Source organism: Crocodylus porosus, unplaced genomic scaffold (assembly GCF_001723895.1).
Source record: "Crocodylus porosus isolate Cpor-Errol unplaced genomic scaffold, CroPor_comp1, whole genome shotgun sequence".
NCBI classification, from domain to species: Eukaryota; Metazoa; Chordata; order Crocodylia; family Crocodylidae; genus Crocodylus; species Crocodylus porosus.
Window position 1 is genome coordinate 49,699,232 of NW_017728947.1, and position 16,558 is coordinate 49,715,789.

At 41.9% G+C, this 16,558-nt stretch overlaps 1 protein-coding gene across 6 annotated transcripts in view; it reads left to right on the top strand.

Annotated features, from left to right (window-relative positions):
• PCNX1 (pecanex homolog 1 (Drosophila)) overlaps positions 1-16,558 on the top strand; it is a 130,438-nt gene that overhangs the window by 87,023 nt on the left and 26,857 nt on the right. For all 6 annotated transcript variants that reach the window (XM_019551439.1, XM_019551441.1, XM_019551442.1 and 3 more), the window contains 9 exons: positions 569-661; positions 2,923-3,073; positions 6,025-6,166; positions 7,584-7,761; positions 9,258-9,366; positions 9,807-9,936; positions 11,174-11,232; positions 14,226-14,441; positions 15,161-15,414. In XM_019551439.1, the coding sequence (XP_019406984.1) occupies positions 569-661; positions 2,923-3,073; positions 6,025-6,166; positions 7,584-7,761; positions 9,258-9,366; positions 9,807-9,936; positions 11,174-11,232; positions 14,226-14,441; positions 15,161-15,414 (1,332 nt within the window). The remainder of the gene's footprint in view (positions 1-568; positions 662-2,922; positions 3,074-6,024; positions 6,167-7,583; positions 7,762-9,257; positions 9,367-9,806; positions 9,937-11,173; positions 11,233-14,225; positions 14,442-15,160; positions 15,415-16,558) is intronic.

The window sequence follows — 16,558 nt, forward strand, 5'->3', positions numbered from 1 at the left end:
ATCTCAGTGCTTCTGACCTTACCTGTTTCCATTTCTTTCCCCGCATTTACTCTTCCTGCATCTTCTTCCAACCTTATAGTTTCCAAGTGTCTGCAGTGTTCTCCATTTCCTGCCCCATTCTGCCTGGGTTGTAGTTGTTTTCAACTGGCTCCTTGGCACAAATGGGAGGTCATGTCTGAGGTGCTGTCACGTAAGGTCTATATAGTTCATCACAGGTTAGGATGAAAAAGTGTATACTTTGTTCATTAATTTATCTTCACAACATCAAATAAATATGTTTTGAATTTAGTTATTTGAATAAATGCTGTTGGCCAAAGTCCACTGAATAAGGGTAATCATGCATACTTTTTCTGTTTTTGTGGCAGTCCTTTACTGGTAGTTGGCACTGTTTTAGTTCAACTCTGTTTCTTTCAAAGCAGGAGATAAAAATTTTCATTGACATCAGTAGGTGCAGTTAGGTAGCACTGAGCTTCTGTAAAAATAGCAACTGAAATCACTTAGAGGTAGGCAGAGATTGCGGAAGGAGGTACCAAAATGTGCATGCTCAAACTGTTTTTTTGTTCAACAGAGTGAACGGTTGCAATCTGACCTGATTGTGTGTGTAGTCATTGGTGTACTCTACTTTGCAATTCATGTCAGTACAGTTTTCACAGTCCTGCAGGTAAGCTGTTTTAAATTGTACTTTTCTCCTTTCTTGAAAATAAATTTTTGCACATCCTACTATATAACTATTTTTCTAAGAATAGTGTCCAAAGGCCTCATTTGTGTTTGGGGGCTTAATATGCATTAAGTGTTGCTCAAACAAAATGAATACAGGTTTCCCTCGATTTTCAGCTGCACATGCGTTCCCAGAGAATGGCGCATAAATTAAATTCACATAAAGCGAGCCCACTTTACAATGTAAGAAATAGGGATAAATTCCCATGGTGGTGAGAGAGGGATGGAGTGAAGATGGGACTAGGGAAAGGGCAAGGGGAGGGGTGCTGCTCCCAGAGCTGCACAAGGCAGCAAAGCAGAGGGAATAGAGCGGCACTCACCCCAGCCCTGGCTGCAGCGGCCCTGGGAGTGGCCAGCACCAGCCGCCTGCGGCCACTGGGCTACACCATGCTCTGTTTCTTTCAAAGCAGGAGATAAAAATTTGTGCCTGTCTCCACTCACCTTTGCTCCTGGGATGCTCCTGGGGCCACTGCAGCCAGGTCTGGCATGAGTGCTCTGTCCCACACTGTGCGGGGCTCTGCTTGTCTGAACTCAGGGAGTGGCCCTGGAAGCAGCTGACACCAGCTGCCTGCACCATGGCACAGAGCAGTCCAGGAGCTGGGGTATGCCCAGGTGCAAGGGGACAGGCAGAGCATGGTGCAGCTCAGTGGCTGCAGGTAGCTGACGCCAGCTGTTCCTGGCCCTTTCCCCTCCCCCCACAGACTTACCTGCTTGGGCTGGGGAGGCGTCTATGCTGATCGCATAAGAGCGAATTTACCTCGCATATAACAAATTATAGGTCTAAACATGCTCATCGCATAAGAGCGAATTTGCATATAAGGAACACACATAAATCAAGGGAAACCTGTACTGCCTTTCCTGAAGAGCTTCAAATGTCAGCCCTAGCTTCACTTCTCCAAACCATCCCTTTCTCCTTACTCCTTCCCACCCCCCCATCCCTTCACTGTGTCCATACAGGTTTTTCTACCTGTCTGACACCATGCCCTTCTTTCAGGCTTTTTGTGGAGGGGGAAGAAATTATACCTGTGAAATGGTTTTAAGGCTCTGTTACCCTCATTCTTGAGGGGCTGGATCCTCCCCCTCCTATTGTGATTGAGCTACAAGTGGACACAGTCCCTTTTCCTCCTTTCATTCTGTCTTTCCCCTCCTCATGAGGCCAGAAGACCTTCCTTAAGGTTAATTTCTGTGATGTTCTTCCTGTTAGCATACCTATTATTACCTGATGTTTCAGAATATTTTTAAAGCACATATACTTTCAACTTGATAGGTGTTGAGTTGTAGGATTTTGTATTTATATGTCAGGGCAGCTTTATCTTCCACAGTAGCTGGAGAAATCTTTCTAAAATGGTTCCATTTCAGAAGAGGCCTGGTGGAAGTATGTTATCTTATTTTAATATTATTACATTGTTTGAGCAAATATGGTGCGGCAGATTTTGACACAGATACCAAACACTGGGTGATGGCTTCTTGAAATGATCAGAATCTTTGATTTACTTTTCCAGTCTAAATCAAGTGCAGGCCTTGGGAGCATAGTAGTTTTACCAGTCTAGTGATGAAATGCAGAAGAATCAAAACCATGAAAGAAGGTCAGAAGTACTATGGAACAAGGGTCAGCTACTTGTGGGCTGCGAGCCAGATCTTGCCCAAGGAACCTTTGATTCTGGCCCATGGACATGGGGCTTCAGCAGTAGCAGGGGGTGCTTTCTGTGGGAACTCTCCCTGAGCTGCTGCTGAGACAAGCAACAGTGGGACATGCAGGTCCACAGCCAGAAAAGATTTGCTATCCCTGTTGTAGAACAAAAGATAGCAACCCAGCTCCAGGAAACATTAAAAGATAGGATAGTCTGTCTAGCTTAAAGTTGTTGTCTTCTAAAGCAGTGGTTGGCAACTTATGGCCTGTGGGCCAGATCCAGGCTATGAAGCCAGAATGTTGGTGGCAATTTGGCAGCAGGAAAAGGAGCTGCTGGGTTGGAAATTCAGTGGCAGCGACCTGTCTCCTAAAATGTTGCCAACTACTGCATCCTTTATTTTATATTCTTAACAGTGGCATCATATTTCTCCCTTTACCATGAGAAACTGTGTTCCAGGTGTGCTGTGAAAGGGGGCTGTTGTATGAGTGCTATGGAGGTACAAAGTTATTAGCCGTTATGTTACCCTTGTTTTATAAGCCTCAAATCTTTCTTTTCTTATTCAACTTTTCTTTAGCCTGTTCTGAGCTACGTTCTCTACGCTTTGGTGGGCTCAGTAGGTTTTGTAACCCATTATGTGCTGCCTCAGTTCCGAAAGCAGCTTCCCTGGCACTGTTTCTCCCACCCACTGTTGAAAACAAAGGAGTATTATCAATTTGAAGTCCGCAGTAAGTATCAACAGTATTTTTTTTTAATGTATGTTAATGGTTTGGCAGCTTTATATTAACCATTAATTTACTTCAACTCTCTTTGCCTTGCATCTTTACGTGAACGTTTTGGGGTTTCTAATTTCTAGTGTTTTCTAGATAAGCATGCCTTGCTTGATCCTGTAGCATTTATTTTTCTATAGTAATAATAGTAATAATGACTGTGCCTCATTAGACAAGCTTTCATTAATAATGAAGGCAATTTCAGTAAATCTGCTTTCAGGAGTTCACAAATTTGTGCTGAAAAAAACTTCTCATGATTCGTTTTGGCAAAATCAGTTCCATTTGTCTCCTGTTTGGGGTTGTGTTTGTTTTTTAGCGGTTTTACTGGATTAGATATTTTAGCTTTCTGCTTACTGGGCTTTTGGTCCTTATTAAATACTACTGGTTTTCATTGGAGATAAAAGATAAGCTTCTAAAAATAGAAAAATACTACAATGCAACAGTTCTGTCAATGTGTTCAGGAGCACCCATTGTTTCATGTTTGTGTGCTCAGGGATATATATATATATATATATTGCTTGTTATACAAATCTAAAGAAATGTACACCCATTTACTTTTTTAATTAGTGAAACTTCCCTGGAAAACAAATTTTTTTTTTTAAATAACTTTTTCACCTAGAAGTTACAAAATGCAGTGGAGGTTTTACCCCATTAACAAAAACCCTTTATAAAAAGCACTTGTATTGAAATATTTACATGCAATAGCTCATTCTTGTAAGGACCTCAAGACCTTCATAGAGGAAGGTAAAAATATTATTTCAGTTTACAATTGGGGAAAATAGGCTAAGGCCACAGTCCTGGGATTCAATCTGTGTTATTGTAAATGTGCTGCCACTCCCCACTTCCCCGAGGAGCTTTGTGTACTCTGCATTATGAAATATTTGTATAGAGGTTATTTGTCCTAACTGCCTATGCGAATTGGGTTTCCAGATCAGTGTCCAAGTATTTTCAGCAAGATTACATGGCAAGCCCATGGTAAAGTCAGCATAGAACCCCAGGTTTTCTCTGCTTTCTAGTCCCTATTTTATGGCTAAATTGTGCTGACCAAAATATATCTGAGAACTACGCAATTCTATATTCAGAACCTGTGTTCCAAACAGTCAAGTAAGAGGGTTTTTTTTTTAAGAACAGAAATTTGCATAGAACAGATTGCCATTTTTAGCCTTAGCCAAGTCTTATATTGCCAAAAAACCCAAAACAAACAACCCCCCCAACCCCATCTAATGCTGCTATCTTTAGCATCGAATGAGAACTGCGAAGTTTCTGTAACACAATCGAAGACCTATAAATAGGAGTTAGTAGGTTGCTGAGTAATAACGAAGATGAAGAAACAGAATGTTATTACATCTTGTTTCTGAGGCCTGTCAGATTTGAGTCTAAAGACTTCTTTGCTTTGGATGAAAATGTAGTTGTCTTCCACGTAGCACTCAGTTTGCCAGAGTAAATTGCAGTCTCAGCCTGGGTCTAATAACTACAAGTTTATATTATTTTAGTGGTTACACATTCAAATGGATACAAGTGATCTTTGAAAGAAAAGTTGAAAGGGGAAAAAATAAACTTAAATGCAGTGTTATGACTGAGACTTGAAATGCACACAGATTTTTAAAAAAAAGCCCAAAACAAAACAGAAGCAGTTGCATTCAGACCCATTGACATGTTTTTAATATGGATATATGTGGTAGTGTTTCCATTATGCACAGGCAGAACTGAAGCCATATTTAACATGTAAAATATAGTAACCTGTAATATAAAATACAGTAATGTAAAATACTGTAGGTCCTAATGTTATGCCATCTGGGCCCTTGCAGGAACAATTCATCTGAAGTTAAGGCAGGTCATTGTCGGTCATCCCTGAGGGGTTCTGCTTCAGGAGTGGCAGCTGGTTAGTCCCAAGTTCTTCTGGAGCACCATAAATTACAATTGGATGTGCTTCATTTTGTATGTCATTGCTATCTTAAACCTACCCCTCTGATTTTAATACCTGCTACCTCTTACTGTTATGGACACTAGCAGGCCTTGGTGATGAAGAGCTTAGTGCCAACTTACAGTATTGCTGCCTTTTCCCAGTCGGCCAGATGCACTTGAGGAGCATAACTGAAAACTGGCACAAGCCTGGGCTGATGATGGGTCAGTGTGTACAAGAAAGTCGAAAGTTAAGAGGCTGCCATGTGTCAAGTTTTATACTGGCAAGATATGTAAGTTCTTGTAGGCTGGTTGTTTGGTGCATTTTATAAGAATCTGAGAGGCGGTTAGCTTTGTTAATCTGAAGTCAGGCAGGGTAGGGTGGAACTTCAGAGACCGATTCATTCAGAGAGCCGTAAGCTTTTGTAGGTGACAACCTACTTCGACGGATGCTGTCACCTACAAAAGCTTATATTTCCGACTCAAGTAGGGCTGGACTGCTGACACCTAAGAAACTGCCATCTATAAGAAAGGCCTTTAAGGGTTATCTAGGTCAGTTTTATTTTTCAGTACAAATATGATTGTCCTAAAATTTTTCAAAATGCATAATCAAAACATTAACTTGATCAATATCAATAGAAATAGCCTTTATCAATTTGTAGTTACTCTAATTATGTAGTTAAGAAAATTCCAAATTCTAAACTTTGTACATAACTAAATTATTGCAAATTTCCCACCAGTGTGACTTAGTCCAACTCAATCTGAGAATCCAAATTAGTGCTTGGGTCCTCTTATAAACTGCCAGAAGCAGCTGCTGGTTTGCGGTTATATGGGAGTAAATTTTGCATTACTGCTAAAACTTACTGAATGTTTATTTCGGCCATCCAACAATTGCCAGAAAAGAACTGTTCCAGAGCTGAAATAAACTGCATCTGATTGCCAATGTCCTGTTCTAGTTAGTCTCTCTCTCTCTGATCTGTGGTCTCCTCTTTTTGCAATCCTATTAGATGCAGCACATGTAATGTGGTTTGAAAAACTTCACATTTGGCTTCTTTTTGTGGAGAAGAATATTATCTATCCACTGATAGTCCTCAATGAGCTCAGCAGCAGTGCCAAGACTATTGCTACTCCAAAGAAACTGGATACTGAGTAAGTAGAAAGGTGGTCAGTAACCTGAGTAACATACAGTATAGTAGAAGGAAATGGGTAAAGTGGCTATAAATTATAGCCTCATTGGAAATGTTAGTAGTGCTAGAAGCTGGGAATGAAAACTAATTCTTACTGCTTTCATTGTAAAATCTTCCTTGAATGAATCACTAAATTTATTTAAACTGAACAGAATATTTCCATGTTAAATGCATAATCATACAATTAAGTTTCTGGGTTTAACAAAAGGAATCACCCAGATGGTATCCAGCATTTTCTGTCTGTGAACTGTTGAACTGTAGAAGTTGAGAGAGAAGTTTTATTACATGATTATCCAGCCTAGGCCTCCTGAAGTAGGATTGTCCCCCAACTGTTTGCTCATGATATTCTGTCCCTTGTATTCTTAAGACCCAAATCATGTTGGTTACTGGACCAGTTGCCAGGTCTCTGACTCTGTTTCTGGATCTTGTTATTTACCCCTCCTAGGTCTGAAATTTACAGCTATCACCTGACTCCAGATAGCATTACATGATTCTCCCACTCCAGCTGAGGCCATGTTACTCCAGCAAGTCTGACTAAAGCTCAGACCTTGCTGTTCTGTGCTTCTGCTTTCCAAGAACAAAGACCAAGAAGCCTTCCTAAAATGGAGCATTTTTAATTTTTTAGAACAAAAATACTAAAAGATTATTTGCACATTTTAGTTCTTCCCTACATTTTACCATACCCAGAATCTAGGAAGACCTAACTTTTAGATAGACATGTGCCTCAGTTTGTCAGTCTCCCTGAGCAGCTCTGGCATACAAACTGCCCCAATTTAAGTCTCTTTTTAAAAGTGTTCATTACCTATTCATCTCTTTACAAACAGCCTTGCAAAATGAGGTTTGAAGGTTGATGGATGTTAGGTTCTGAAAGCTAGTGGATTCTCCTATGGACTTACAATAAGTGAGAGATTCTCATCTGGAAAGCCACTGTGTAGTTTTTGTACATAGGGCCCATTGAACTGAAACTTTTGTAAGTGTCATAAAAGTTCTACTACCCCCAGTGTAAGGTAGAACAATACAGTAAGGCAAAACGTATTAATAACCCAGTATACAGTAATTTTTCCTCACTGATCAGGTCTCATGCAGTATTCAGAAAGAGTGTACGTTACTGTTCATAACAATACAGATCCACTTGCTATCATACATAGGTTTTAAACTCTTTCTCAGGGAGATTGTTTTCCAGATGGTGCTGTAATAGTGTATTCTTTAAATGTCAATTGAGTGGAGATCATTAAAGGAATGACTGTGGTAGTTATCTAAAAATTCTGAAGGGTTCACAATACATTTATTGTGTATAAGTAGTGATTGAACTGCTTGTTCCAATGCAGTCCTTTCAGGCAGCAGATGAAATAACTTTCTTTTCTAAATCTCTTCTGTAGGTTGGGTGCATTAATGATCACCATAGCTGGCTTGAAGTTGCTGCGTTCCTCTTTCAGTAGTCCAACCTGTCAGTATGTCACAGTTGTTTTCACAGTGCTCTTCTTTACATTTGACTACAAAAGTTTCTCTGAGACCATGCTGTTAGACCTCTTCTTCATGTCTATACTCTTCAGCAAGGTAACTTAACACAAATACGCTCTGAAAAACCTGGGTGTTTCAGGTAGTTATGTTTATGAATTCAGAGAATGAAAATCCCCATAATGAACTCTTACATATCATAAGTCCTACTAGTAAATCATTGCATACTTATTATTGGAGGCCTTTTTTATCTTGGCATGTGACAGTCTCATCAGTGTTTTAGACCACTGAAGCAAAATGTATTTTGTGGGGTTTTTTAAGTTGCAGCATCTTGCCATTGTCAGAATAGAAACACTGGCTGATGAATGCAAATGCTTTCAGGACTAGTAAGCTTTCCAAGCATTGAAAATGAACTACTAAGGTCAAAAGAGAAAAAAACAATTAAAACCCTTTTAATCCTAGGAATTAGCTGTGTGAGGAATGTCGGTGTTGAACCACTTTGCAGATCCAAACTCTTTTTAGGCTCACTACTTTGCTCCCTTTTTATTGATTACCTCTCATCTTTCACCCCTATTCTTCCCCCCTACCAACTAAGTTTTACTATTTTAAGGTTGGTTTAATATTTACTTATTAAACTAGTGATTGTTCCATGCCTTTATAAGAGAAGTCTTCTAAAATGTTACCACAGTATTGTATTGGTAAATACAGTGGAAACCATGTAAGATGCCTCTGGGTAAAGTGGTAAGATATTTAAACCATGCAAATGGCACTAGCCATTTGCTTGATCCTGTTGATTTTTTTAAAGTGTTAAGTGCAATGCTCAAGTCAGTTTTAATGTTCCCTGAAAGTTTGTTTAGGCTAGCATGCCCTTAGCTTTTCACAAAACAGTTAAAGCTTATTACCGGACTTGGCAGGGGGGCCGGACAGTAGGCTGACAGCCTGGCAGCACAGCAACTTCCCCTGCACCTGCTGTGTGCTGGGCTGCAGGAGGAAGTGCGTGTGTATGCGCATGCACATGCACCCCTACTTTCTCACAATCCTGAAATTCTAAATGGATCAAATCAAAACAAATGCTTAAAAATAAAACTTGATATTATCCGTTTAAATTATTTAAAAAATAAAACTAAACTCCGCCAAACCTACTTATTACTCAGTGTGACTTGCCTTTGCCCAACCTGTTCTCATTCCTTTCAGGTTGGTTGTTTCAATACCAAATTATTCTGGTACAAACTGCAGTGGTGCAACTGTTACAGCTGCATGCTTTCATTGTGATACATGTGTAGAAAAAAAATTGCAAATTAGTCCCTGCTTCCTTTGGTGATTTCATATATGTATTTATATAGCACAGCAGTTGAGATGGGCAGTTCATCCTTCTAGCCCAGCCCACATGTCAGGCAACTGTCTGATTGCCAAACTAACCTATCTTAGTGGCTTAGACTGTATATACCATTCTACAAAGTCAAGAGGGAGGGAGTGTGTGTGTGTGCGCGTGCGCGCCTACACGTGCACACTATTTTACAGTGTTATATTATAAATGGCTTATTTTTTGTGACAGCTAAATGGTTACATAGTTTTTTTCTTGTGCCTTTTTCTAGCTTTGGGAACTCTTTTATAAGCTGAGATTTGTGTATACTTACATTGCACCTTGGCAAATCACATGGGGTTCTGCTTTCCATGCTTTTGCCCAGCCATTTGCTGTGCCACGTATCCTTTGAAAAAAATCTAAATGTGTTGACAGCTGTCTAGATTTTAAACTTATAAATGCTTTGTTCTGATTAGTTGTCATGTGCTAAACCTAATGGATATCTTTCCCTGCCCGGTGATTGTGGATGAAAAAACTAAATCTACCTGCTGTCTTGATGTGCCAATAAGACTTAGAATAGTTCTATTACAGAAAAGTTTTAGATTAGATTTCCATGTTATTTCACTGGAAAAGTGGTAAGCCAGTCTCCAAGCTTTTTTCCGCCCCAACAACCATAATCTTAAGTTCCAAAGTTGAAGTATCTTCAAGAGAAGCTGGTATTTGGTAGGCTGCCCTGGGATAAAGTATGCATTACATGAGAGGTCCTGGGGATCCTGGTTTTTTTCTGTTTGTAAAAAGTACCAGGGTTTGTCTTTGTTTCCTTAACCCTGTCATGGCACAGATTCTGCAATGTTGTTTGTCCAAGCAGCTGTATCAGCTTTCTTCTCCACTCCACTCAATCCTTTCCTGGGAAGTGCAATATTCATCACTTCGTACGCCAGACCTGTCAAATTCTGGGAGAGAGACTACAAGTGGGTGAAATTAGACCATTACTAAACACAGCAGAGATGGCTTCTTAATGAAAGCTGTGAAAATGTGTGTGTATTTCTGGGTGATATGGTTATTTTCAAGAGAATTGGTTCATGGCTTTTAATATTTGCAAAAAGTATGTTGTTTTTCTGAAATGGTGTAGTGGGTGTGTTTTGTTTTTTCTGCTGATTTTTTTTTTTCTATGGAAGCTGATGGTATTTATATTTTACTCTTCTCATATTTTTAATTGCATACAAAATCTCTAAAATGTCAGTATTTTAACGTGTAATTGGAATCTGAAAGGTGCTTTCTTATGTAAGGGGTATTTAGGGCTTGCTTGTTTATACTGATGAGTGATGACTCAATTTAACACCTCATTTTACAGGTCAAAACATTTTTTTCCCCTTAATGTCCCAGTAAGTTCCCTCATGTCACAACTTACTGTGATATCTTTTAAAGTCAGTGTGGTTTCTTCTTGGCTTATGTATCACCATCCTGAGTAAAAGATTCCCCAGATTAGATGATACTTTTTGTTAAACCACTCCTTACATGAAACAGGAGGGTTACAAGTAGCTGAGGAAGGACACTGATCTGTACAATCTATACCTGCTCTTGGGTGCTTTTAAGCCAAAAAGAATCTAGCTCGACTTTCAGATGCCAGGGTGAGGTTTCCATACTGTCATTTAGGAGGAAAGAATTTTGTGCAAACCAGATGCATTTCACGTGAAACTAACTATGAGGCCCTGGTGTTAGTTTTAGCATCTTCTCAGAATACAGCAGTTTGAATACACCTTGCCTTCTAGCCTTCAGGTAGAAATGTGGGTGTTATTTTCAGCTAATAAAAATTATACCTTTCTAGATGAATGTCACTTGTGCATCTTAACTCCTAGTATCATACTGTAAATTAAATTTTCAGTATATAGTCAGCGTGGGTTTTAGCTTTGCTGGTTTCATTAACTATGCAAGTGACACAGCTAAAATATCAAGCAGAACTTTGACGGCATTGTATCCTTACTATTTTCTGTTGGTAAATTGAGAGGGCTTTACTTATAAATCCTTTCAGTACTCTAACTGAATGAAGTTGTTACAAACAGTGGCAAAATGTTAGATTCAAAGTAGAATCAACTACCAGCAAAGATGGAAATATTTTCCTCACTACATTGTCTGCAGCTTCATTACCCTATATTTTCTTATACTATGAATAACTACGTTAAGAATGTTTCATTTTGTTGTCTTCAGCACAAAACGTGTGGACCATTCAAACACAAGACTGGCTTCCCAACTTGATAGAAATCCAGGTAATACTCTAATTGTTTGCTGAAAATGTTTCAAAAGTTCTCTGCGTGTGTGTGTGTGTGTGTGTGTGTGTGTGTGTGTGTGTAAATAACATGAAAGGGAAACATCCACTCCTTTCACCTTCATAATTTTTGTGACAAAAGTTTGCGTGAGAAGGTTAGATTAACCCAGGGGTGGGCAAAATACAGCCCATGAGGCCATTCTATCCGGCCCATGGTGCCCCTAAAAAAATGTAGAAAATTAATATTTTTCTGCCCTTGGTTCCTTGTCAAAAATGACAGGAACTCCTTGTCAAAAATGACAGGAACCAAGGGCAGTAGGACCCAGGGGAAGTCTGTTGGGCTCCAACAGCAGTGGGGCCTGACCAGCCCTGCCCTGGCCCCCAGCTGGAGTTTCTGGGCTGGGAGCACGTGGCTGCCCTGTAATGGGAAGCTCAGGTAAGGGGTGGAGGACCCCAGGCAAGGAAGGAGAGTGGGATGGGGAAGCAACCCCTCCCTACCCTGCCTATGCCTGGTGCCCCGCACTGCAGCTGCTTACAGCCCACATGGGGCTGCCTGTGCCAGCTCCAGACAGCCCCATGCAGGCTGTGAGCACCTGCAGCATGGGGCGGTGGAGGAGCCACTTTCCCCCGTGCTCAGCTTTTCCCTGGGCTCCTTCCATGCATGGAGAAGAGTGGCCCCCTCGCCCACCCCATGGCTAGTGCCCTGAGCTGCAGGCGCTCGCAGCCCACACAGGGCTGTCTAGAGCAGGCTCAGGCAGCCCCAGGCAGGCTGCAAGCAGCTGGAGCATGGGGAGCTGGGCGTGGGGCAGGGAGTGGCTGCTTTCTCCCTCCCTCTCCCATGCTCAGCACCAGCTTGTAACCTGGCCCCACTGCCAGGCTGGCAGTGGGGCAGGTTACATGCTGGTGCTGAGTGTGGGGAAAAAGCAGCCCCTCACCTGCCCCATGGCCAGCACCCTGTGCTGCAGCCACCTGCAGCGTGCATAAGGCTACCTGTGCCTGCTCCAGACAGTCCTACATGGGCTGCAAGCGCCTGCAGTGTGGGGTGCCAGCCACAGGGCAGGAGAGGGGCCGCTTTTCCCCACGCTCAGCACCAGCTTCTTCCATGCTGACAAGCAGGGGTTCGGGGCTGTACGCTGCCCCCCGCCTGTACCATGGGGCTGAGGGACACTGGATGTGAGCAAGCGGGGAGCCAGTGGGAGCACAGGGCCCTCACTGGTGTCCCAGGGCCAGTGCTGGTGGGGCCCAGAGCAGGGTGGCAAGAGCGCAGGGGCTCTATGAAGCCAGGCCAGCTCCCCTCTCCCTGCTGGTGCAGGCCAGCCTGGCTCCACAGACCCCTGCTGGCCTGTGTCCCACCCTGGGCCCCACTGGTGCTGGCCCTGGGACATTGGTCCCAACACATTGGGACATTGGTCCCAAGATGGTGACTAGGCGGTGGGGCACCTGTCAAGGGGCGGGGCTATCCATGCGGCCCTCGACAGCCTGCCAAAACTGGGTAAGCGGCCGTCCACCCAAAATAATTGCCCGCCCCTGGATTAACCTATGGCTGTGCTGAATGTTAAATAACTGTAGGACTTGTGCACAGTAGCTCATCTTATAATGAGTTGCTTTTAAAGTGTTTGACTTAGAATAATAGAATCATAGAGTCCGAAGGGACCTAGACAGATCGTCTAGTCTGACCCCCTGCCATGGGCAGGAAGGAGCACTGGGGGTGGGCGGGGTCATAAGACCCCAGCCAGGTGCCTATCCAGTCTCCTCTAATGACTTAAATTCATTATTCACACACAAAGATCTCTAAAATTTTTTTTTGGAAAAATATTTAGCTTTTCCAGTTAATCTTGAAGGGAGTTTGGTGCCAAAATTTCTTCTCTCCCATCTAGAACAAAACTACTTACCATCTTGGCTATAAATTCTTTTAACTGCAGAGGATATAGCCATTATTTAATTCAGGGATCAGCAATCTATGGCACACCATTTGATCCAGTCTGTAGATGTGAGACTTCAGCAAAATTTAGTGGCATGGAGCTTCAGCAGGAGCGGGAAATGGGCAGGCACTTCTCCTGTGCCACCACAGGGAAAAGTGGCAGTGGTGTCTGGGTCTTGGTGCCCTCCCATCTCTAACCCAAGCTGGGTCATTTTTGCCTGCAGCCTAACAAGGTTGCCAACTGCCATCTTAATCTTTACGACTTTTTATTTTTGTGTATGCAACATATGGCATTAGTTTATCACACTCAAGGAAGAGAACACGCTATTTGCATTTTATTTGGGATGGGGAGGGGAGCAAGACAAACCAACTGATAGAAATTGGAACACCAGTCTTTTGATACAGGACAAGCTTTTGAGAGTTCCATCCTTAACCCTTCTAAGCCACAGAGTTGTAAAATGTAGAACCAGTCTTGTTCAACTTGTCTATTTTTGTATATTTCTGGCATCCATTTTCCTCTCCCCTCTTTTTCCTTCCTGTCATTCCATTATGATTAACTTGGTTACTCTTTGCTCTTTCTTGCCATTCTTCTTATGGTTCTCATTTCCCATATCTACCTACTTTTTCCTTCACTTGTTCTAGCAGCACCCCAGAGCTGACTGCTCTGAACACAGCCAAGAGGAGAATGAAGCATTTGTTTAAACATACCTAGGTGGCATTAGAATGGTGGCATTGTAACATGTTGCATCTGGCCATTAATGTGGCTCTTTCTGTACCTATGTGTCTAAAGTGGTGTTTCTCAACTTTTTTGCAAGTGACTTTCCCTTGAGTAACTTGCTGACCAGAGGAATTAATCTTTTGGTTTAGTTGGATGGGAATCTGATCAACCTGTCAGATTGTTAAACTGTACCTGGCATCAATTCTGAATAGTTGCCTCCAAAAAATAGAAATTGGCCTTTTTGAAACAACATTGCCATTGAGTAATTGTAAAGTGCAGGTTTTGATTGGCCTGGATTTTTCCTTTAGGTTCAGATGATGAGGATGACGATAACCTGAATTCAATCTTCCTGTAGGTTCAGATGATAACAACCTGAATTCAATCTTCTATGAGCATTTAACCCGTTCCCTTCAGCACAGCCTGTGTGGTGACCTTCTGCTTGGACGGTGGGGAAACTACAGTACTGGAGACTGCTTCATCCTAGCATCTGACTACCTCAATGCACTAGTACACCTTATAGAGATAGGAAATGGCCTGGTGACCTTCCAGTTGAGGGGGCTTGAATTCAGAGGTAAGAGTTTTACAGCTTAACTGTTTTAGATCAACTTACAGAGTTGGCTCTTGCTGTATCTTCTGTTATAGGTTGAACATACAGCCAGGCCTGTGGTGCTACTAGAAGTTGGGGAAGGAGAAAAGGGGAGGCTAGGGGAAGGGTTTTTTCACAGAATTCTGGGTCATTGAGCCCTGATGGACATGGCCCTCAGTAGCAGGAGGTTGAGCAAGGGCTGATACAACTCTGGTCACCTTGTGGCTGCTGGGTCCATTGCCACCACCGCTGTCATTATTTGGCTTGGCCTGCACTCTTGCCCTGCCATCTAGAAGTGCCTTCACTGCATGCCCTGGGCTGCGTCTGGCCTGCAAGGAGCCCTGTGATCTGGATCTATCCCTGGACATAAGGTGAGTTTGACACCTATGTTCTGTTACCCAAGTGAGGAAAACCAGGCTTCTCAAATTGCTATCAGGTTTTTCTTTTCCTCTTGGTGTAACAGAGTGATTGACAACAGCCTTTTTCCTTATAACTGATTAGTTTGTTTGTTCTTAGCATGACAAATTAGAACCAAGCAGTTCGTGTCTTTTGTTTAGTTAAGAGTTAGTTATAATTGTTTACCAGCTGTTAACAGAAATGTACTTTTATTACTTTTTTGGCATCAACCGTTTTTAAATATCAAACAGTTTGAGATTAGTTCCCTAAATGTCCCTTTGTTTGTTTCTTCTTTCCTTTCTCCCAAGGAACTTACTGTCAGCAGCGTGAAGTAGAGGCTATTACTGAAGGGGTAGAAGAGGATGAAGGCTTTTGTTGCTGTGAACCTGGTCACCTTCCTCATATGCTTTCTTTCAATGCGGCCTTTGGCCAACGATGGCTGGCTTGGGAGGTGCTAGTGACAAAATATGTTCTGGAGGGCTACAGCATCACGGACAACAGTGCTGCTTCCATGCTTCAAGTCTTTGATCTTCGGAAAATTCTCACCACTTACTATGTCAAGGTATTATTCTGCAGTTATATAAGAGTCCATCTGTCCTTCAGCGTAATGTTACTCTGCTGAATTTGAAAGCATGAACTGTAATGCTTTCAAAAAATTATATGTGTGTTTTTTACCATGAGGATTGTGAAATGCAACTCAGACTACAATTTTAGTAGGCAGCCATCAGTCGTCTGGATTGTGATGTACACTTAAGAGGTCCAGTTAGTTGCTTGATGAATCTGTCTGACGAACCCAATTTGAGAGCAATACAGTTTGTTTACAAGTTTCATAGATCCATGTGTTGTCTGAGGTGGAGGCCAAGCATACAGCATGCTGCTTTCTTCTTTCTCGTTTTGCTTCCATCCTCTAGATTGAAGCCAGTTCATTTTAAGCTGCACCCAATGTCAGGTGTTCCCTCTGGATTGGATGGGATTCTGCACATTCTTCCTAGCTTTCTACACTGATTTTGAACAGTTTCATATAATTTTTGGATAGATTGTGGTACCGCCTTAGAGGGTGAATTCACTTGCTAGAGCCATTTTAAATTTCGCTATACAAAGTATTCTTGGGGAATACCGTCTTCTCGCATTCTCCTGACATGGCCAATCTATCACAACCTCCTCCTCTTGATAGGGGTTTCTAAGTGTGTCAGCCTTGTGCATTCAGTACCTCTGTTTGGTATTCTGCCTTCCACTTTATTTTCAGGATCTTATGCAGACATCCCATGTGGAAGCTGTATCAGTCTCTTGATATGCCTAGTATATGTAGTCCACGTTTCTGAACCATAAGGTAGGAATGACAGCACTCAAGTCTCATAGATACGTTTCTTCACTTCAGCTGATAGCTTACTATCACATTTTTGTAACAGCCCAAAATTCTTAGCAGCTTAGCTCACACTACATATAAGTGAATTATTTCACCATAGGACATTCATATATTTGTAAAAATAGTAGTTGTTTCTACATTTATGCAGCAAAATTGCATTATAGTGTGGGACAAAGAATGAACAATATATCTACTGTACAGTTGGTGGAAATTTTGAGGGTAGAAGATGATTATTTACACTTCAATTATGGGTAGTCTGGAATCCAAATTTAGTTGGGACAATGTTGAAGAAAGAGAGGGGTTGCATTTGCTCCTTCCCCATTACAACAAACAAAGAAGA